Source organism: Lethenteron reissneri, chromosome 7 (genome assembly GCF_015708825.2).
Source record: "Lethenteron reissneri isolate LAM-NWPU_2019-01 chromosome 7, ASM1570882v1, whole genome shotgun sequence".
Classification (NCBI taxonomy): Eukaryota; Metazoa; Chordata; class Hyperoartia; order Petromyzontiformes; family Petromyzontidae; genus Lethenteron; species Lethenteron reissneri.
In genome coordinates this window covers 13,108,354-13,130,497 of record NC_083785.1, presented here as the reverse complement: position 1 = coordinate 13,130,497, position 22,144 = coordinate 13,108,354, and the positions used below count along the sequence as shown (strand labels likewise).

Below are 22,144 nucleotides of genomic sequence, written 5' to 3'. Positions count from 1 at the left end.
ATGATTGCTTGTGTTGCAGTCGAAACGTCATGAGAAGTTTATTGTTTAATATTTTTATTATCTTATTCTTTCCCTTCTACGTGACTTTACTGAAAGAACCAAGAACATGAATCCCTGCAGTCACGAAAGCTTTAAATCAAAATTTAGTAGTGTAATGCCAATGTGAGTAGTCAAGCGTCAGAGTCAGAGGAGTTAAAATCAGGAAGAATTAAAAAACAACAAAGATTTAAGAAAGCAATGCAATTTTTATGCCCATTAGTACACAAGAGTTTCAGAACATTTGCTGTACACAAGTTTTTCATGGCACCCTGCATCTGGTATGGATTCCACATGCACAAGTACAGAAAACAAAAAGTGGATTTGGAAAGTGAATTGCGACCACCAAATCTGAGACAATTCAATGAATCTTTGAGGCAACAAATAATTACACCCCCTCACAGCCCGAATTCTTATAATACACTTGGTTGAAATTTGAGTGCAAAATTAGTCATACATTCCAAGTATCATACTTGTTTACATTTATAAATGTAAAAAAACCCTTTCAATTATTTACTTCTTAAAATCACATGTAGTTTGCATATGCACAGATACATACACAGTGTGTGAATATACAGTATCAGGTCAAACATATTGAGAATGTGATAATAAAGTTGTACAAACTCCTAAGCTTATCTTGAATTCACAGTTTTATGTATTAATCACATACTATTCTATAGTAACATGAGCTGATGTGTACAGTGACAAATGCAATAATTGTTAAATGTGAAGAGTATAGTAATACACGTTTTTATTGTCACGTTCTCAATGATGTTTGACTGTCCATTCCAGCCAATACTGCTCGAGTAACTACTGTGCATCTGTGCCATTTCAAAATTATAACCAACGATCATTTGCCACAAGCGATGCGTTTGCAGAAGCCGCCTTGCAGAAGCTCACAGTTTCCTTCAAATCACGATGCCTTGCTCAGTAATCCAAACAATCCCTCTTTCGTTTCATTTCATTCTACAAAATTAGACACTCTCATCACCAATGTCAGAATCAATTTGGGCTACAAATCTAAATTACATTCAGTTGCGAGACGAGTACCCTCAGAGTACAGAATAGGTTTAACCTCCATAGAGGCAATGCCGCCTATTTGTTTTGGCATTTGGTTTCAAAGGTGGAGGAAACAATGTTAGGAGAGGGTGACAAGGAAGAGTCTCATTTTATTTGGATTTGTGTGTCTCGATGGACAGGCCATTGTCAGTTCCCCCGGCGAGAGGCTTGAGTCGCCTGTGGCTGTAACGCTGGATGAGAGCTCCGGGCATCAGAGATGCAAGCGCAATGGCCAGCAGCTGCAGCATGGTCGCCCAGGAGAAGACGTCATCCAGGGAAGACACCTCGGACAGGATGCAACCCGCCTGCACGCAGATAAAGTTGTATGGCAGCAGGCCTGCGGAACAATTAGGGAGAATTGTATCCACTCGTTAAAATCCGTTTGGGATGGATGGTATGGTGTACATCAAAGTGCCAGACCCAATGCTTTGTAGACGTTGATGTAAAACATTTCTTCCGTGAAGATCTAACAGAAATATTCAGATGGATCGAAGCAGCAATACCAGCTAAATAAAAAGAACCACGGTGGAAATTTGTTCAGCCACGTCGTCATTAATGAGCTGATAAAACAGACATAAGATGATGGTTCCTTCCTTTATGCCCCTCCCTATACATTACTGCAAAGGTTTACATAACAATAAGGAATGACAAATGATGACCTATAGCGAATGCATGCTTCCGATGATTATAATTAATGATATTGACTAAAACTGTGGACTTGTTTGTTTTTATACATTGCTGATCAATCTCAACAGTGACGGAGAGATAAAATCCTGAAAAACACCGAAAACCTGTGTGCTAACGATGATGAATATAACAGCTAAAGTCGAACAAATAACAACGTAAAAATAACAAGCATAGAATAAAAAATAGGGTAAAGATTAAAATCGTTGTACTAAATGATGACACTAATGTTGAATGAAAGAAAGAAACCACCCAAAACAGAAACTGGTGATATATTATTCAAAATATTAAAGGAACAAAGTTGCATGGCAACGTAGCAGTTCAAAACTGCTGCAAAAAATTACTTCAGGTGGCTGGAGCTAACACGGCTGAAAACCTGAGTTTGAATCCAGGTTTCAGTCAACTGTGATTAAACCGGGTTCTCAAGTGAAGCAAAGTGGTAGTCTTAGTTAAGTCACCAACAATTACAAAAATAAATTCTCATTGTATTTGTTTTTTCACTTAATTAGCCTTATTCAAGCTCTAAAACTGAACATTCTCAATGTTATTGACATGCGATGAACAATATTTAGAGAGCGTTAAAAGATGTGTCCTACGTACGGATAAAAAGGTCTAAATTTATTTTGACGTAACTTCAGAATTAGTTATTTGAAGTAATCTTCAAGGTCAGTCCTCTCACACAAGACAAATGCACTCCTAGCTGCAGAATTCCGAGGATCGGACAATCGAAATATAATTGGTGGGAATGTCTTTTCAGAAAACGATTGTTTTCTGAAACCCTGTCTAACTGCCTCCATAAAATAGCACCGGGATTGAAGTTCACGATCTCGTGCTGACCTACGTTGGCCTGACCTGGCCAAGCCCTCGAGATGTATTGGCTGTCATGGTGCGTAGACGCCACAAGAGCGGCGCTCCTGAATTTGCCTTTCAGTTATTTATTTCTAAGCTTACTCGTAGAGAACATGTTGCCGCGCAATGGAAAATAATTATCATACTCTGCTCACAATCCTGTACTCGGAACACCAAAATAAATATTTTTTTTTACGTAATAAAATGCACAAATGTTAAAGTTATACTGGTAGGAACCACCTGGTTCCACCAGCCCACAGGGGATTATTGTGTCCGTCCATCTGTCATGCATACAAAAATGGGAGGGGTGGGGCTGGGTGGAGAGGGGAGGGTGGGGAGGGGCTAGGTGGAGAGGGTGGGGAGGTACTGGGTGGGGAGGGGCTGGGTGGGCAGGGGCTGGGTGGGGAGGGTGGGGAGGGGCTGGGCCGGGGGGTGGGGAGGGGCTGGTCACCCCGTGGTGCCCTTATAAAACTCAACGTTTAACCTACTCACGCCGGCTTGTGCCCGCCCTCACAGTCGCTGTGCAACGGAAAATAATTATCGTACATATATCGTACTTATATTTGCGGAATACACCACGCCGCCGTTGACCCTGGCCATTGACCGAGCAACCCAACGTTCCTACCAGCTCCCTCCGCAGGAATGAGTTAGCCATTGTAAAAGGAATCGTGTCAGTCTTTTCTATTCGTTACTCCCACCTCTTCCGTGTCGCGATCTATTATAACGATTTGCCTTCCAAACGTCTTCTGCCGTTGAAATTCAACTCAATGGCTTTTTTTGTTGCGCAGAAAATCCCATTCAGCCAGTTACGCAGCGAGTTGCTGTTGTAACGCCCGCAGAAGCCACTCGGAGCAGAGTTATTGTTGGGGTGAAGAGGGAGCCAGCCAGGAAACTCGAGGCACATATTTTTTTTAATGTTTCGAATGGACATATGCATTGTTTCATTAACATATGGACACTCAAGAGCATCAAATTGTGCATTTGAAAATGTATTATTTTATTTAATGTATATGCAATTGATATTCTTGTGCTACCTTTATGCTCGTGAAGTATACATAACTGTACGAGACGTAAAAATAGAAATATGTACAAGACAGTAAAAATAACGCAAAAAATAATCCACTCTTTGATCGATTTATGACCAAAACATTCTGATTATTTGTGGAACCAATGAGGAATGAAACCTTACAGTTGTAATATTTTTGTATTTGTATGTATTGTGTCTTATTTTAAGCTTAGTCATCGGCCTTGCTTACCTATTAGCACCGAGCAGAAGAAATGCTTGATGGGAATGTTAATGATGGGAGCTGTGATGTTCAAAAACCAGTTTGGGGACATTGGGAAGAACCTCAGGAAGAGCAGAAAGAAGAACAAGCTCTCACGGTTTTCTTCCACCTTGAAATATACACAATTACAAACACACAATTAGCATCTATATAAGACAAACGTACAAGTGTGAAACCACATGCTAATTATTCTGTGTTGTTTTAACGAATGCATTTCATGGACTCAATTAATTAGTCAGTTGCAGCAATGGAGACTTGCATATATGCATGAATTATGTACAATTCATTTTAGTGACAGCTACACATTTATAATCAAGGCCGTTTAATGGTGGGCTATAATCAAGGCCTTTTAGTGGTGGGCAGCTGTGCAAATTTAGCAAAATACCAGAGTACTGGCAAAGTAAGAGTGCTTCACTGGGTTTTTCTATGTCAATAATTGATTTGTATCCATTTGCCTAAGGCATAATCTTCATGGCTCAGCAAATGAAGATCCTTCTTCACTGATCATGAGGGTTGGACCATTGCTATCCAAATACAGGCGGTCTCCTGTTTACGACGGTCCGATTTACGAAGAACCACATTTTGACGTTTATCCTCGCAGAGGCTTGTCATCCTTGCAGTGCTTTTAGCTAACCATTGCACAAAGACAGTCACTACAACGCACGCTTTCAGATGCGCTTCTGTGGTCATCTGGAATGCTCTTCCTTCTGATATTAGGAAGCTACTGGAGCGATGCCTTTTAAATCTGCATTGAGAACTCATTGGTTAAGAACTGCTTTTTGTGTTTAGTTTGTTGTCTTTCTCCCGCACCTCCGAGTAGTACGGTTGGCTACGTACCGTGAAAAAGAAGTACATACAAACATAATGCCACCATGAATTTACGACGCAGAAACTTGATTTACGACACATCTTCTGACATGACTCCCAACACATTTGAACAGTCAGTCTGGCTTCTGATGTGACTTCGCGTGGAACTTTTGTTATTTTTGAGTGTTTTTGTAGAAAATGTATATATTAAACCCTAATAAATATGACTGATAAAAGGAGAAAAACAAGTGACGTGTCTACTGTTTATATTATGGGAAACAGTCAGATTTACAACAATCCAATTTATGACAGGGTTTCCAGGAAAGCATTGTGTCCCAAAAGCGAGGGGTGCCTGCAATGATTTTAAACGAAATAGTTGTTTGTAGTAACATGATGGTTAAGACAACACAGTCCAACAACAAGAGCCATGGATATTTTAAGAACAATTATAAAAAAACGCAAACAATGTTTATGCTGACATACTTTATAAAAGAATATCACACATGGCTCCAAAGAAGTTGGCTCAATTTAAAAGCATTTTTAATAATAATAAAAAATAGACAGTAATGTTACATGTTACATTTTCTCGTCAAGTTTTATCATGCAGCTCAATTGGCTACAGTCTGGTGTAGTGATCAGTTGTCAACAAAAAAACACGTTTTCATGTAACGTTACATAACAGAAAATGTTGCAAAGTGTCATGTCTCATTACACTTCAGTGATTGACTGGCTTTAGTTGTGCTCACCTTTTTCTGCAAGGCCTCGACTTTGCTTGGGAATTTGCTGATGATGATTTGTTTACCGAATAAGCGGGACAGTAAGTAGCAGCAGGTAGCTCCACAGGCTGTGAGCAAACAGCAGAGGGGCAGACCTCGCCAAAAGCCAAAGAGCGCGCCTCCCAGGACGTTCTTGCCACACACACACACACCGCCCGCACCAGTGTTACATTAATATGAGTAGATTTGATCCAAACAGACTCAAGAGTTGCACAAGGCTTTCATTAATAAAAATACAGCCAGTGTGCCTAAGGGGCAGATAACATTTGATGCTGAATCATTCCAGCAGAAGGAATGAGATGTACAGTTTGTCTGAATTATGAATCTTCCAAATGTACAATGTGGACAAATGCATGTGACATGTTTACTAACCTCGTTAAGAATTACACATTTAATTTAAAAGGTATACTAAGCCCTGTCTACATAACGAAAGGAGCTATCAGTAGTAGTGGGCTAAAATGAGATTGACACTTGGAGGCATAAGTGCATGCATGTATGTGTACCCGTGTGTGCCTGTATGACCAATAGGGAGCCATCTCTTGACCACACATGGGCATTGATCAGCCTCCAATTGTATCTATACTAGATGGAAATTCCCCCGGCACAGCCATGGAAATATTCTTGAACTATGTGGTTTAAAAATATATAAAATAATGTAGGAGCCAGAGGACATCCTTGTTGCACCAAAAGGTAAACAGGGAATGGCTCTGACCCCTGGCCACATATCTTTACCTGAGCCTGCCCACCATCATGAAGGTCCTTAATGATTATGGCCAGAGAGTCAGACACTACAAAAGCACACAGAACAACCCAGAGCCCTGACCTATTGATGATATTATAGGCCTTGACCAGATCAATAAAGCAAGATGTAATTCATATTGGAATTCCCTACACCTCTGCTGTAGCAGATGTACAGAGAATATGGCATCTGTGCAGCACCGCCCCAGCCTGAAACCACATTGGGGCTCCGCAAGCCTCTCCTCAGCCTATCTGACAAGGTGATGTTGATTCATCTTTTCCAGGACCTCTCCTGTCCAGTGGTCCAGACTGTTGTAATAATGTCATATAGGGCAGTCTGCACACAAACACCACCCTCCCTCAGCAGCTTTCCTGGTCTCAGACTATGGATTGCCATCCGTACATCAACAGATGGCACCTCAGCCAGCCACTCACAGGGGTGACTACTTCTTCTTCCAATATTTGAGGCACTGCAGTTCCAGCAGGGTCATCCCCACCTTGCCCCATAATGAGTTTAACCAGGCTGGATTTTGCGAGGGGCTCACAACTCATTGAAAGACCTGGACAGTCCCATTATTGAGCTCCTCTGGCCGGCAAGGCTGCATTGGCTGGGGCATATAGCCTGCATGCCGAGCCACCACATATCCAAACAGCTTTTGTTTGGCCGGATAGAGGATGCAAAATGGCGTGGCATGGGCTAAAGAAGAAGTGGACTGATATGCTACAGGAATATACGCCTTTTGGCGTCCTCTGGTCTAACACCGTTTGAGACTAGGCTCGAAAGAAAGCTGTCTCTGGTGTGGACCAATCAGTTTCAAAGACAATGCATATATTATCAGAGTATGTTTTTTGTTTGCATTCTGACCACAAGTATTGTGGTTAATGCAGACATGATTCCTTGTAAAAGGTTTCAGTTTGGTGTTTTAACATCGTAACACCTGTTTTGTTGCCAGAAAAAATAGGAAAACCTATTCTCAGGAAGATATGGAGTTGAGTGGACTTGCCGATGACTGGTACCAGTGGTGTCAAGATCGGCCTCTGTGGAGGAGGCTCGTGAAGGAGGCTACTGGGCAGTTGGAGGCAGTCGCCCTCCAACAATAGCGGAGGGCCAGTCATCTCGGTCTGTCAATCCATGGCACCTGGCTCTGTCTTGTGACCGCCTGTCAGCGGGCCTTCAACACTTCACATGGCCTCAAAGTGCACTTAGCCTGGCACAAGCGTCGTGGTGATGTCACCACCACTTAGTGGCGAATGGCGGTTGTTGTTGTTGTGCCTGTGTGCTGGCAGTGGTGGTGCAGGGGTTGCCGTGGCATGCGTACATCAGCATTGCGGATAGAAGTCCGGCCAAGTACAGTACTGGCCTCACCACTCCTGAATTACGAGCAATAGTGTCGTGATTAGCGTGCTGCAATACGAACCCAGCCACCGAGTTCAATTCCCGCTCATGGCCAACACCAGTGAAAATCATGTAAACCAGTCCTGGGCATCCCCTAAGTCGACTCAGCCTTAAATGAGTACCTTGTTGCAATGTGTAAACATTGCCACTGGGGAGAAAAAGGCAGCCAGGCATGATGCTGGTCACTCACCCCCCCACCCCATTCTCTGCACTTGCCTTCAAAAGTGCTCGCTAACGACACTTGTCCCAAAAGTCTGTTAAGGCTATACAGGAAATCTTTGTCTTTGTTTGTGCCTGTGTGCTGGCAGTGTTGGTGCAGTGGTTGCAGTGGCATGCATACATCAGCATTGGGGATACAAGTTCAGCCAGGTATGGTACTGGCCTCATCGCTCCCTTGTGTTTTACCAGCCTTAACAGGTTCCTGTTAGCAGCATTTGCCCAAACAATCTGTGTGGCTATATAAAGACATTCATGTGTGTCTGTGGGGTACAGTGGTGTAGCAGTTCATCCACTGCACTACGATCATGACAACCCAAGCTTGAATTAATGAGACACTGGGTATTAACTAATCCCTGGCTTCTTCTAGGTCAACTAAGACTTAAAATGAATATCTAGTGGATTGTGAGAACATTTATCTTGGGAACACAAAGGCAGGCATTGACCACACCACCACATTGTTAACACCAACCCCAATAGATGTGCACTAACAGCACTTGCCATGTTCTTTTAATGCTAATTGTGAGATGTTAATATTTTTAAAGCATGTGTTGATGGGGCATTGGGGCTATATGGGAGCATTTGTTAAAAAATATAAGCCAACTCACCAGAAATACGGAGCCAGGGATGGCGAAGGTCTGCTTGTACAAATAAGCAGAGCAGAAGAGCAGCAACACATAGCCTGTCTGCTCGGCCTTGTAAGAGTTGAGCACCTTCGCCAGCTGCTGCAGCTCCTCCAAGTTTGATGGGAAGCTTATGGCACTGCCATAGGGCATAATACAATAAAGGTTCATGTACTACACAGGGTTACGTGGTCATACTTCAATATGCTATTGCGTGCGGGTTAGTAAAGGTGGTGAGCATAGATGGCGAAAAACTGTAGCGTGAGGAGACACTCATTTGAGAGAGGATTAACATAAGGACAAAACATGTGCATAGTACCATGCAGGATTGGTTAGAAATCTCAATATCAATTTTACATGAATCTACTGGACATATAAAGGGGACTTTTTACCCACCCTGTACATGATATTAAACATTCAGAGCGTTCTTCTTGGTTCTTTCGGTAAAGTCACGTAGAATGGAAACAATAAAAATAATAAAATAAAACATAATAAAATAATTCTCACGACGTTTTGGCCACAACGCAAGCAGCCGTCTCCCCGACAGACCTGGTCTTCACCTGATGACGGCTGCTTGCGTTGTGGCCGAAACGTCGTGAGAATTCTTTTATTGTTTTATTTTATTATTTTTATTGTTTCCATTCTACATGACTTTACCGAAGGAACCAAGCAGATGAATCCCTGCAGTCATGAAAGCTTTAAATCGAAATTCAGAGCGTTGTTGTGGAAATGTGTATTTTTAACTAACTTGCAAGAACCATACAATTCACTAGTGCCCTGCAGAATGAATTGACTTGTTTTAAAGCGGAATATATTATTTCAAGAAGTTTATTGCAAAATTAGCACTCTGCTTCAGAACAAGCCTACTAATGTGGAATTTTTTGTTGGTACCTTGTTCTCAAAAAACATGCAGAGGTGCAACATTTTAAATGAATTTGGGAGCTCCCTTTTCAGGGGCTTTGTACTACCAAGAGCCTCAATATTATTTTAATTTACATATCTTTTTTGATTAGGCGCAATTCACAATTTGTATCGGGACTGAACAAAGATCATGTAGCAAAATATTGTCAATGCAAATTCGTACAAGTGACATTTCTTATTTTCATAAAATGAGAACTAATCTATTTAGGACAGTGATTCGCAGCCTTCTTTGGCCACTGTTGTACTCCTTGTTGAATTGTTTCAACCAAGTAACCCCCTTGCCTGACCCAAAATGGTTCTGAGGAATAAACGTATGAATAAGGAACATCAATATTTTAACTAATTGTCAATTTTGTGAAGTATCCTAACTAGTTAGTAACGATCAGCGAATAAAAAACATATCAACGGATGCTCTGCATGCATGACGTAATTTGTCCACACTCACTGGTTACTCTTAGAAACCACATTGTTTACGGGCAATGAATTTAGAATGGCCTTTTATATCGCTCTCGGTTACCATATGGATCCATATTGGCATTGTGTGCATAAGTTGAAATATATATATTTTAAAGCACAAAAATTCTGCATTAACACATTATACAAGAACAACATATTAAAGGCGAATGCTTTGGGCACTGTCTCCAGTGTGATTATGAATTACAAAAATATGAGCCTGGGTTCCACACTGACTCGGTCGTGTTGGAGAAGCCGGGCGGCTTGGAGGACAGGTGGTAGAGAGCACCGCTTGCCAGGGCAAACATGAGCAGGGGACCCAAGTAGTATCCCAGTGACATCCTCCTCCCCCTTCTCTTCCTTCTGCCGGACTTCTTGAGACCCTGCTGCTGCTGCTGCATCGACAACAGACACCGTGACTGTTAATGTCACGCCAATAATGACAGCAGACAATGCTGACATGCATTAAAGGAAATAACTACTGCCAGAGAATATATTTTAATCACATCATATTACTGTATGGCACAGTGCATTTGCCATACACTTACGCATGTAACCACACACGCATATGCAGGTATGGCGAATGTATACTGCACACTGCATACTCTGTATGTGTGTAGTTGAGTGCTATATATTATCAGGCCACAATCTGCTGAATGTGACCTTGATAAATAATGTGTTCAAATGAATGCCGGTGAGCAGTTTCAAAATCATCCTAATAATACAGTATATGACATGGGATATTGAATAATTAAATTATTGTACAATATTGATGGTTTTAGAACGTATGGATTTCTTATGGAATACAGTAAGTCATTGTATCACACACACAAATAGGAATGCTGTGGACTGAAGTTAGTAAGAGTATGTCCTCCACCCCAAGTTACTCTGATAATTTCCCCATAATTATAATAAACGAGGACACATTTTTTATCTGCATTATAGTCCTAAGTGTTGGATGTCCCTGCCGAAGTAAAAAAAGCCATCTCATGATTAGACTACCATGATTACCCACGTCTTTAAAGTGTAATAATTGAAATGTATGTCCCAAATCGTGGAACTGCCTTGCTGGGAAATATTGTTGCAGAAGGCTCACACAGGCTGGTGAACGAAACATTTTACAACATTTTAATTTACGTTGTAAAACAAACTCGTTCACGTTTGTAAAAGTTGGAAGTGTTGTGGCTTGGCTCTCCAACACACCGGTTAGTGCTGTACGAGTGACGAATTGTCACGTTCTATTTACATGACAACCCTTACTAGTTGGCTGTGTCAGGTGGTGGCGGGTTTTAACGACACATTTATATATTTACACGATCTAACCCAAAACACCTCTATTATGGACCGTTTATGTTGATTTACCTACAGTAGATCCAGAGCCGGCCCAGCCACTAAGCGACCCTTGCAATTGCAAAGGGCCCCGTGGCCAGCAGAGGGCCCCCTAGAGTCACTGCTAGCTGGTAGGTGAAAAAAAAGCATACATCAAAGGGGCCTCCAACCAAATTTTGCTTAGGGCCCCCAAAGGTCTAGGGCCGGCTCTGAGTAGATCTTTTCTACCTGCTTTCCACACCAGTCCTGTGTAGGGTAGTTTATATATATGTATGCACAGATGTGGTGTATCTGGAAATACTATACACTGCAGTTTAATTTAAGTTATTTAAAACAACTTAAACCGCACTGCAGTGATAACAATAATCTTGATTTGAAGCTTCCGTGACTGCAGGAATCCATACTCTTTGGTTCTTTCGGTAAAGTCACGTTAGGTATAAGTTAAAATAAATCACGACGTTTGGATCGCAACACAAGCGGTCGTCTTCAGGCGGACAAAAATATAATCCAGCAGTGGAACTGCTGAACCATACCTACGTGACTTTACTGAAAGAACCAAAGAGTATGATAACAATAAGTTGTGTCATTCAATTGGGATTATATTCAGCAGCAATTGCCCCAATCCCCCATTGGCCAACTCATGCCCCAGTGTCACTCTTGTGAATGAGACTCATTCTGGTCCTGGTCTCTTTAAGATTTCTCCCATACCTGTCAACCCATACAGTTTACCCGTATTCTTGTACAGGGAAATAGAGTTTTCAGGTCCATATGCCGTGCAGCCGTTTCAATACGGGCAAAATTTGTTTTGTCTATTTGTGTTTCTCCCTTGTGATGGGACTTTGTAGGATGAACGTTGAGATTTATAAGGGACACGGGGTGACCAATAAGGTCGGAATTGGTCTGTAATAAGGTCGGCACTGATAAGAGGTTGAAAGATATGGACTTCTCACCTGGTGAAATAAAATACACTTGAAACGTGTCGTTGTACACCGACTCTCATTGTATGCATGACGCCATTAATGTATGAAAAAACAAGAACACAAACATGCTCTGATAATTATATATGCATTGTCTTTGAAACTGCCTGGTCTACACCAGCGACAGTCTTCTTTAGAGCTTAGTCTCACCAGTGTCATACCAGAGAACGCAAAAAGGTGGACAGTACAAGGGCAATGCACTATCAGGACATTTATAGCTCGTCTTTTGGCATTGTTCTCTGCTCTGACACTGGTGAGACTTTGGTCCTAAAGAAGGCTGCCTGTCTCTGGTGTAGGCCAATCAGTTTATAACATAATGTCATATATTACCAGAGCATGTCTGTTTATAACCACAAGTACGTGTGGGTAATGCAAACGTGATTCCTTGCAAAGGGGATTTATATTTGGTGTTTGAACACCGAAACACCTGCTTTATTGCCAGAAAGGTAAAACCTATTTCTTTAATACTTTGATACTGGCAAAAAAAAATTGGTTCAAAATTAATCTGATTTTTTTCATACTTTGACACCGTAGTCAGTCACGTTACGGCGAGCTAAGAGCCCTGATGTCAATCTCATGCGGACTCGCGGGCTGATTGTAGAGGGTGCTTCAACAAAACGTGTGAACACTTCTGAGAAATTTGCAACAATACTACAAACACATTCCTGCGGCGGGAGCTGGTAGGAACGTTGGGTTGCTCGGTCAATGGCCAGGGTCAACGGCGGCGTGGTGTATTCCGCAAATATGCCCGACTGTGAGGGCGGGCCCAAGCCGGCGTGAGTAGGTTAAACGTTGAGTTTTATAAGGGCACCACGGGGTGACCAGCCCCTCCTCACCCTCCCCACCCAGCCCCTCCCCACCCAGCCTCACCCCCCCCCAGCCCCTCCCCACCCAGCCTCACCCTCCCCACCCAGCCTCACCCTCCCCACCCAGCCTCACCCTCCCCACCCAGCCTCACCCTCCCCACCCAGCCCCTCCCCACCCTCCCCACCCAGCCCTTCCCCACCCTCCCCACCCAGCCCCTCCCCACCCTCGACTCCCCACCCAGCCCCTCCCTGCACGTGTCTGTTGTTGTCGTATCTTCAAATCTTGTAACTAAATTTTAACCCACTTCCCAATGTGGTATCGACTGCAAACTTCGTATACTTATGTCTTACTGATGACAATACTATATTCCATCATTAAAAATAAATAAAAATATTTTTTAACCATCATTTGTATATGTTATGTTTCGGCTTGGCTCTAATTGTTGGCTGTAAATCATTGAAGCGTGTTTACATTTTTATTACTCATTTCCGTTAAAAACGATAGTTCCGTATAAGTGTTGATGTCTTGTTGAAGCACCCTGCACTTTGACCACACGTCGCCACGACGAGCAGTGTCGGGCTTGGTGAACGTGCGGGGGCGCATAGAAGTCCCGTACAACCACGCGCGCCGCTGCACTGACCTCTGCTGTCCGGTACGTCCACGTGACCTGCACGGTTCGAAGCCCAGCAAACGATAATTCTGATACAATTGTGCACAGTATTGTATCGATGCAACGTTTACATATATATACACACACACACATACTTTACTGTACATCATAACATTATCCACGTTGTGTGCTGTAGTCGGCGTGAAGCGTTAACCCTTCACTTAATGTGAACTCGTGTGCCCTGGCCACCGTGTGGTTCGATATGGGTTTCAAAAGGGGGTGGGCAAAGAACACAGACTAACCGTGTTACCACACACACACAGCTTGAAACAATACACGCAAAACCAGCATCCGAGGTACGCGGATGCTGGTTTGCCATCGCCACTGTGTGGTGGTCAAACCGAGCAGCGAATGACTTACCTCTGTGTGTGTGTGAGAATAGTGGTCCGTCTCACTGCGCTGGGGTTAAGAATCGATGTCTCGTCTCTCCGTTTACGTTAAGGTCTCTCGATCTTCTCTTAGAACATGACACCGGCATGGGGCGGAAGCGCTCGGGTTAAAGTGCAGCGACGAGTGATAATGCACGAACGTGGGTGAGAAGGCTCGAGAGCTTCCCCTTGTGGTTCGTTGTGTGAACTGCAAGGGGCAAGTTGATGCCACGTGTGTTGAATTTTACTGGTAGGAACCACCTGGTTCAACCAGCCCACAGGGGATTATTGTGTTCGTCCGTCGTGAATCAAAAAATGGGAGGGTGGGGATCGGCTGGGTGGGGAAGGAGGGGTGGGGAGGGGCTGGGTGGGGAGCGTGAGGCTGGGTGGAGAGGGTGGGGCTGGGTGGAGAGGGGCTGGGTGGGGGGTGGGAGGGGAGGGGCTGGGTGGGGGGTGGGGCTGGGAGGGTGGGGCTGGGTGGGGAGGGACTGGTCACCCCGTGGTGCCCTTATAAAACTCAACGTTTAACCTACTCACGCCGGCTTGTGCCCGCCCTCACAGTCGGGCATATTTGCGGAATACACCACGCCGCCGTTGACCCTGGCCATTGACCGAGCAACCCAACGTTCCTACCAGCTCCCTCCGCAGGAATGTGTTAACTATTTAAAGTAAAAAAAAACACTTCGTGAGATTAATTGTTGTTTTACAGCTGTCGCATATCTGTCAACCCCTTATCAGTGCCCTACCTTATTACAGACCAATTCAGACTTTATTGGTCACCCCGTGGCCTTCTAAATCTCAACGTTCATCCTGCAAAGTCCCATCACAAGGGAGAAACACAAATCCAAAAACATGTGCTCGTATTGAAACGGCTGTACGCCGTACGGACTTCAAAATTAAATTCCCCTGTACACGAATACGTGTAAACCGTATAGGTTGACAGGTATGGCTGTCGTGAAAATGCAATAAAGTTGTTTTGAAATATTTTATGCTCTATGAAAATATGAACAAAACTGAGTGTTTTCAACTTCCCACATTTAGCCAATTTTTGCATATTATTTGTCTACAAGATAAACCAAAATGCGGTATTTACCACTTGGCATACAGTTTTTTTTTTCTCATAAGAAAATAACCTTGTTATTTTTTTAAACATTACAATAGCTGGAAATAAAAAAAAACGACAAATGACCACATAGCTGTTGAACTTAGAATTGTCAATGTTGCATTTTAATTCTGGAATAGCAATGAAAGAACATCAGTACAACTTAAAAAAAATACCTCTATTACATCAAGTTAGTTTAAACCACCATATGGCACGAAGTCAATTTTCATCCAGAAGAATTTCAGAAATACAGCAAATTGCTAAAATGTACAACTTTAATCAAAGGGACCATTGCAGCAAAATGTACATGGAAATATACACAATGAGAACAGTACTTCATAGGGATTTTCACGTGCGATTTTATGACAACACGAAGTAAAGGTTTAACCATTTTAAATAAAAAATTACCAAGCGACCTTTGAGGCACGGCATTGGTGAGATGTTACCTGCCTTGCCTGGTATACAGGAAGTCGCGGATTCTATCCCAAACCTAACACCTGTATATTCGGAGTTTGCATGTTCTCCCCGTGGTTGCGTGGAATTTTCTTCAGACCCTCCGTTTTTTTCCTCCACATTTAGAAACATGCGTTTGGCTGCGATACATTTCCACATAAGCCACTTCGTTGGGCTATCATTTGTGGCCAGGTCACTTCTGAAAAATAGCTATCTAGCTCAGTGGGCCTTACCTGGTAAAATAAAAAAAATTGTTTAGTTTAACCTGGTAAGTAACTGTGAAAACAACGAAGTGCAAAATGCTAAATCTGGAGATCACCTGACTCAGTCCTTTGGTGGGGGTGCATCCAACCGCAACTGAAAATGTTCGTTCTGAAAGACACTCTCATGGCCAACTGGAGACGACACCATGGAGAGGGGACGGTACGATGCACCTTCTGAGTCCGAGTGGCTCTTGGACAACTCGGCCAAGATGGCGATCTGCACATTGGAGACAGAAACCATTTCTTAAAATACTATTCTAAATGTGTGCATCTGTCTTCTAAATGTCTGGCTACAGACTATGGCATTTTAATTCTTAAATTGTGCATGAACTTCCGAAAAATCAACGTTTCCTTGCTCATCATTCACTGCCAAACACAGTGGTACACCCTTGTAATCTAGAATGTTTGAGGCAAAGTTTGGTGGATCATACAGATGTGAAATTCCAAACACTGCTGGGCTGACACGATTAGGAGATGGCAATACAAAAACATATGCTAGAATTCATATATACAGAACCTTCAGTGGTACAGTATTCCCTCGAATGCATGGATTTTCTCTGGTTGCCGTTGCCTCCCACATGGAAAACCCTCAGAAATATGTTTGCAAACACACACACATGAGAAGACTCACCCGAGAACGCCCCTTGTTAATCTTCTGTAGCTCGTCAAAACATTTGAACTGCTCAGGATCAATGACCACTTCAGGCACCTTAAAATAAAAACGTAACCCTCATCAACCATTCTAAAAGCATTACTAGATTAATGAAAGACCACTTTACATATTGTATTGGCTTATACCAGAAGACATTAAAACTCAAGTTCTCATTCCACTCTATAGTGCTAATTTATGTCCATCAATTGATGGATGGGTGGATGCATGCAATGCAATGTGAATAACATGGCTAAATGTGAAATGTGGGAAATATAATTATCATAATGCTATGATGGTAAACATCCATTTATAGTTATTAAAAAAGCTGAAATTGGATGTACAATTGCATGTGACTACAGTCTTTTATAAAGATTTGTTCAAAAAGCTGACAATTATTAATGACAAAACACATTACATTTTTTGACAAAAGCTGACCTTTTTGCTTCCCTTTGTTGTGGCTTTTTTCTCCTCTTTTGCAGATGCAACTCTTATCTGCAATGACACATTTAAGTGTGCAATAAAACATCACCGTATAATACGCTGTAAAAAAATGTTCTACTTAAAGTGATCTGCTATTAACATTAATATGCACATTTTATATTTTATAGTTCTCAATAAATATATTGTAACGCATGCATACATAATTTTACGAGGATATTTTGAAAGTCTTGTTGGTTACAGCAATTGCCACTAAAGCAATATATTGCATGGGTTTAGAAATTGAAATCCCATCTCTACTCAAAATTCCTCATTTGACAAAAAGTACTGCAAACTAATTATACGAAAACAGTTCACACATATCTATGGACAAAATGATGAAAAAATGATGAAAAAATGAGGAGAAAATGAATAGGCTGTACCCTTTCTGGTAAGAATACAGGTGTTAAGATGTTCAAAACACCAAGTAGACACCTATTGCAAGGCATCAAATCTGCATTGACCAAACATGATCGTGGTAAAACATGCATTACAAACATGATTTAACGTGTGATTGGCCTACACCAGAGACCGCCTGCTTTATGGCATTGTCTCGACAGTGTTAAACCAAAGAATGCCAAAAGGCGAACACAAGCACCTGTTCATCTTTTGGCGTAAGACCATACAGTGTGGGGGAGATCTCGACAATACAAATCCATGGACTGACCTGCGCGAGAGAGGTGGTACGTGCGTGCGCCTGGTTTGCGATCACTCCTCCATCCCGGTTGCTTGCATGGCACAGGTAGCAACTCCAGTTGCTCTGGCCCTCAACGGCATTGTGGCAACCAGTGCCTCGCAAGCAGTCCTCGTGGTAGACGTGTCCACAACTGAACCGGCCATGGAAAAAAAACCCCAGAGAAATCCGATGAGCTATGAAGCTCTTCTTCGCAGATGTCCAGTACATGAATACATCAAAGCTGCTCTCCATCCAAAATACAGCTGAACATTTGCTGCTGGTACTGAATGTTCAAGGAAACTAGTGCCTATAAAAAATATAACTGTCAAAAGAAAATTGCATTTAACAATTAAACTGCACAAAAATTAACTACGAAAGGCAGGGAGTCTCCCTCACCCACACACGCACGCTCCGTATTTTCATGATGCGCAGTTGCGCCTCACCATGAACACGCAAACTAAATCATTGCCATGTCACCTTAAGAGTGAAATAACCCTTAGCAAGGGGCAATACACACCCAAAGATGATGATGCGCTGACCAGGGCTCTGCCGGCGGCCATAGTGCTGGGTGCACACCCCGCAGGCATCTTGCCGTGGGTGCAGGCCACGGCACACGGCCTTGCGGAGTTGTGACAGCGACCAGTGCAGGTCCTGGTTGAGCAACCCTGTAGTCGTCTCCAGAAGTGTCTGCCAGTCAAACACCATGGCAAGATGCGGCACAAAGCATTGAACTGTGGTGCAAGGGTATTATTTGCCTTTAATAGGACCTATATTGAAGAAATTGTATGTGATATTGCCTTCATACAATACGTCATAATCCAGCGAGGCTGGGGAAGTGAGAGAGAAGTGGATAGAGGTGGTACACGCCAACCCTCAAATGAATAGACAACAAATGAGACGAATGAGTAACATACAAAAACATCCCCTTGTTGGGGTTAATCCTAAAGTCCGACAACACCAAATGAGCAAATCGAGTGTACTTTGGAGGGATGGGTTATATTCTCATTCAATAAGTTTGGGGTCCCTTGCACCTGCTCGTAGCTGAATGTGTCCAACATCCCAAGCACCAGCTCCTTGATCTCTCCAAATCGGCCAGAGCCGTAAATCGGGTCCTACAGCAATCAAGAAACATCAGGTCACATGATAATTGGTCACATATATAGTTCAACTGTAGCTTTGACATAAATATATCTTAAATGGCCCATAGAGAGACCCAAATGTTTTACAGTAAAAAGATGCCTTTCAATTGTGAGCCTAAAGCATGTGGAGACAGAAGTAGGTATCACACCTGGATGATCCTCTGCAGGATCGCGGGCAAGGTCAGGAACCCCGTCATGCTGTTCAGTAACTGCTTGGTGAGGTTCTTCAGTTCTATAGCACAAGTAGTGGGGGAAACACTGGTGTACAAACTGGTGTGGACACCTCTACTCCTGCACATGTTATGTCTGTGCTTTTGTTGGTGTGCAGTGGCACTCAGATGGAGATATGTTATCAGTGTACAGAACTGCAAGTCCAACAATCTAGGTTCAACTTGTTGCCATGTAAATAAAATGCAAATTATGTCAATAATCGGGTTTTCTGCAACATTCACCTTCGGCAATGACAGACGACGTCATCTTTTTAATTTCCCTCTGCGGTGACATCATCACCTCCAGAAGGGGAAACCAAAGCCCCTGCGAACATCAAGCATAAGTTAAAGTATACATTTTTTTATGGGAGACTGAAGAAAGGCCAGTAGATTAAAAATGTCATTAGTTTTTAAAATCAGAAATGTAAAAAATATTACATTTAAAGTTAAATACATAGCGTATCCACAAGTATGCACACACACAGCATACACATTCTGTACAAGGTTCGAGGACTGATTTAGAAAGAGTGCAGGCATATCTGCGGTTGCCAGCAGCACACACCTCCCTTTCCTCCGCGCCCAGGTGCCCTGAGTTGCGCTGACACAGTTGGGTGACGTCCTCCAGTGCTGTCTGTACCCCTTCAAGGAGGCGCTGGTCCACTGCTGCACTCACAGAGAAGGTACCCAACTAAGCACGAGACAGAACCCTTCTTATTCCCATTACAACTCCAATTCTTAAATATTAAAGGAACAAGTGTGATTGAGAGGTGACTGAGTGGGTCAGAGGTCAGTGGGCTGAGCTGGCACCACAGAGATCATGGGTTAGAATCGAGGCAGCCGCCTGTGATTTAAGTATGTGCGTTCATGGTCTCAGCCCAATCAACGGCTGCACATTGCAAAACCATTACATTTATTTGGTTCTGCACTTAATTTTTGCGACATTTTAAGCTCTGGACAATCATGCAATGAATAGTACTCTTTATCGCAGGGTGGGAGCAAATGTACTGCCCCCTATTGTGTCTAGCAGAGGTCACTTGTATGATTCTCAGAGGTAACTCTGTGATAACTGCTTCCATGGGCCGTTCTATAACACAAAGGGTAAACACTGCTTTTGCAATAAATCAAAATAAACTTTGTCTTAATACATGACACGCACAGTGCAATCAGGATAGAATTTGGTGGTGGGGGATGGCTAGAAAAAAAAATGGTGTGATTAAAATGTGATTAGGTCGCCTCTATAAAAACACCTACCCTATTTCTTATCATATACACTGCTGATATGCACTCAAATATATTTTGGATGCAAATGAATGCATTCTTTCAGTCAAAGTGGAGGTCACAACCTTTTACAAGAATGCCAATAGCAGTAATGGTTTCATCAGACAAAGTCATTCATGTGTTACCCCCATGACACAGTGCACTTACACTGATTCATAGTTTCATTTAAATACTCATTTATAGCTATAATTTAAATGTCACTTCATACATTACTCCATTTTCAATTTAGTAACCAACCTTAGATGTTGATATACCACAAAAGTAGTTACACTGAATTCTAGATTTGAAGCTTTCGTGACTGCAAGGATTCATACTCTTAGGTTTTTTCGGTAAAGTCATGTAGGTAAAAAAAAAAATTTAAATTAATAAAAGTAAAATATTTAACTTTTATTAATTTTTTTTTTTTTATATTTTACTTTTATTAATTTTAATTGTAATTTTTTACCTGAGTGACTTTACCGAAAAAACCTAAGAGTATAGTCACACTGAACATTTTTATCTGTGTATGAATATTTGATGTTGTAAAGAAACGCATACCTTTCTGATTGCTTGCTGTACCCAAGCTTTGCATAAGAACATCAAGCTTTTCCTTCAAAATCTGCAATAACAAAACAATATTTCGATTTAAAGCTTTCGTGACTGCAGGGATTCATCTTCTTGGTTCTTTCGGTAAAGTCACGGCTGCTTGCGTTGTGGCCGAAACGTCGTGAGAATTATTTTATTATTTTTATTTTTATTATTTTATTATTTCCCTTCTACGTGACTTTACCGAAAGAACCAAGAAAACAAAACAATAGTTTTAAATCTCAATCAATTAGTCAGGGGAATGCTCACTCGTGAATAAAACTAGGATATATTACAAAAATTATTACAATTACAATCCAACATCAATACTGGAATGTTATTATATTACAGGCTTTCTTTACACCCTAATCAATGACAACGGATGAACATAATCATTCTTATCCAATTCACCAGTGAGCACAGATTAGATATTGAGGAATTATGGAACATAGCCCAATGCGCATCCAGTACACAATTATTGCATGGTAAAATGTCCATAATGAAAAAAACACTTTCTAAACAAATACATCTTAAGTGGTGGCAAGACAGGGGAAGGGATCGGATGCGCATGTGAGTGACTTGCTTACCTGCAGCATGATGGAGAATGCTCTTTGGACATCATTGCTCTTCTCCAGGAGGTAAGCCAAGGCATTGCTCACCCCATGTTCCTCCACAAGCTATCACATTCCCACAAACACATGGCAACATATGGCACAGTGGCATTCTTCATTATTCAAAATGCATGATTATCTTGATCAATGCTATCTTCATACTGAGACTCAAGAGATTTGTTTTAGCTCAACACAGCAATACACATAAGCCTTTAGAGACCCAAACATCAATCAGAAAGGGATGTGTTCAGGGTGTACATTTCTTAGGAGTACTGAAGAATTCATACTGTTCTTAATATTATCAGAGCAAAGATGGCCTTACCTTGATGGCTTGGTCGATGCGGTACTGCTCAGAAGTTCTCAGAAAAGGGAGGACCTTCTCAGGACTGAATTGGCACAGCAGGTCTATGTAGCGCTCATTCACGTCCGAGCTGGCAGATAGGGCATCTCGGCTAAGCGGAGAGGTCTCCCTACCATGTACACAATCCAACGCACGCACGCAAACACACAGACACATGTAAAAACACAATAGTAAGTCATATTTACATATAAGTGCTGTGTGTTGAATTTTCAGTACAGAAAACTAATTTAACTAATATTAAACAATTACCATTCATGTCAAACTCTCACTTTAAGTTTGTATTCGCTTGCAGTTTTTCTGCAAGTGTACATATTGCAATTCAACACACATATATCAAATAATATATCAGCGATGTTAGCAAAAA

General features: G+C 42.1%; 2 protein-coding genes across 5 annotated transcripts in view; both read right to left on the bottom strand.

Annotated features, from left to right (window-relative positions):
• TMEM41A (transmembrane protein 41A) lies at window positions 1–14,140 on the bottom strand. Of its 4 annotated transcripts, none has more exons than XM_061576557.1 (6): window positions 13,988–14,140; window positions 10,082–10,239; window positions 8,456–8,609; window positions 5,468–5,629; window positions 3,885–4,023; window positions 1–1,432 (listed from the first exon to the last, which is right to left on the bottom strand). In XM_061576557.1, the coding sequence occupies exons 2-6, from the start codon at window positions 10,183–10,185 to the stop codon at window positions 1,206–1,208; spliced, it is 786 nt and encodes a 261-aa protein (XP_061432541.1). In that variant the 5' UTR covers window positions 10,186–10,239; window positions 13,988–14,140; the 3' UTR covers window positions 1–1,205. The 4 variants fall into 4 exon arrangements, with proteins under 4 accessions (XP_061432541.1, XP_061432533.1, XP_061432547.1 ...); XM_061576549.1 differs by having other exon boundaries at window positions 10,082–10,236; XM_061576563.1 differs by having other exon boundaries at window positions 10,082–10,233.
• A 1,054-nt stretch (window positions 14,141–15,194) lies between these two features.
• VPS8 (VPS8 subunit of CORVET complex) overlaps window positions 15,195–22,144 on the bottom strand; it is a 33,790-nt gene continuing 26,840 nt past the window's right edge. Inside the window, 12 exon segments of the mRNA XM_061576534.1 lie at window positions 15,195–16,030; window positions 16,445–16,522; window positions 16,901–16,957; window positions 17,610–17,769; window positions 18,136–18,305; window positions 18,650–18,730; window positions 18,907–18,989; window positions 19,210–19,291; window positions 19,529–19,629; window positions 20,782–20,842; window positions 21,396–21,485; window positions 21,742–21,889. Of these exon segments, the coding sequence (XP_061432518.1) occupies window positions 15,875–16,030; window positions 16,445–16,522; window positions 16,901–16,957; window positions 17,610–17,769; window positions 18,136–18,305; window positions 18,650–18,730; window positions 18,907–18,989; window positions 19,210–19,291; window positions 19,529–19,629; window positions 20,782–20,842; window positions 21,396–21,485; window positions 21,742–21,889 (1,267 nt within the window). The 3' untranslated portion in view covers window positions 15,195–15,874.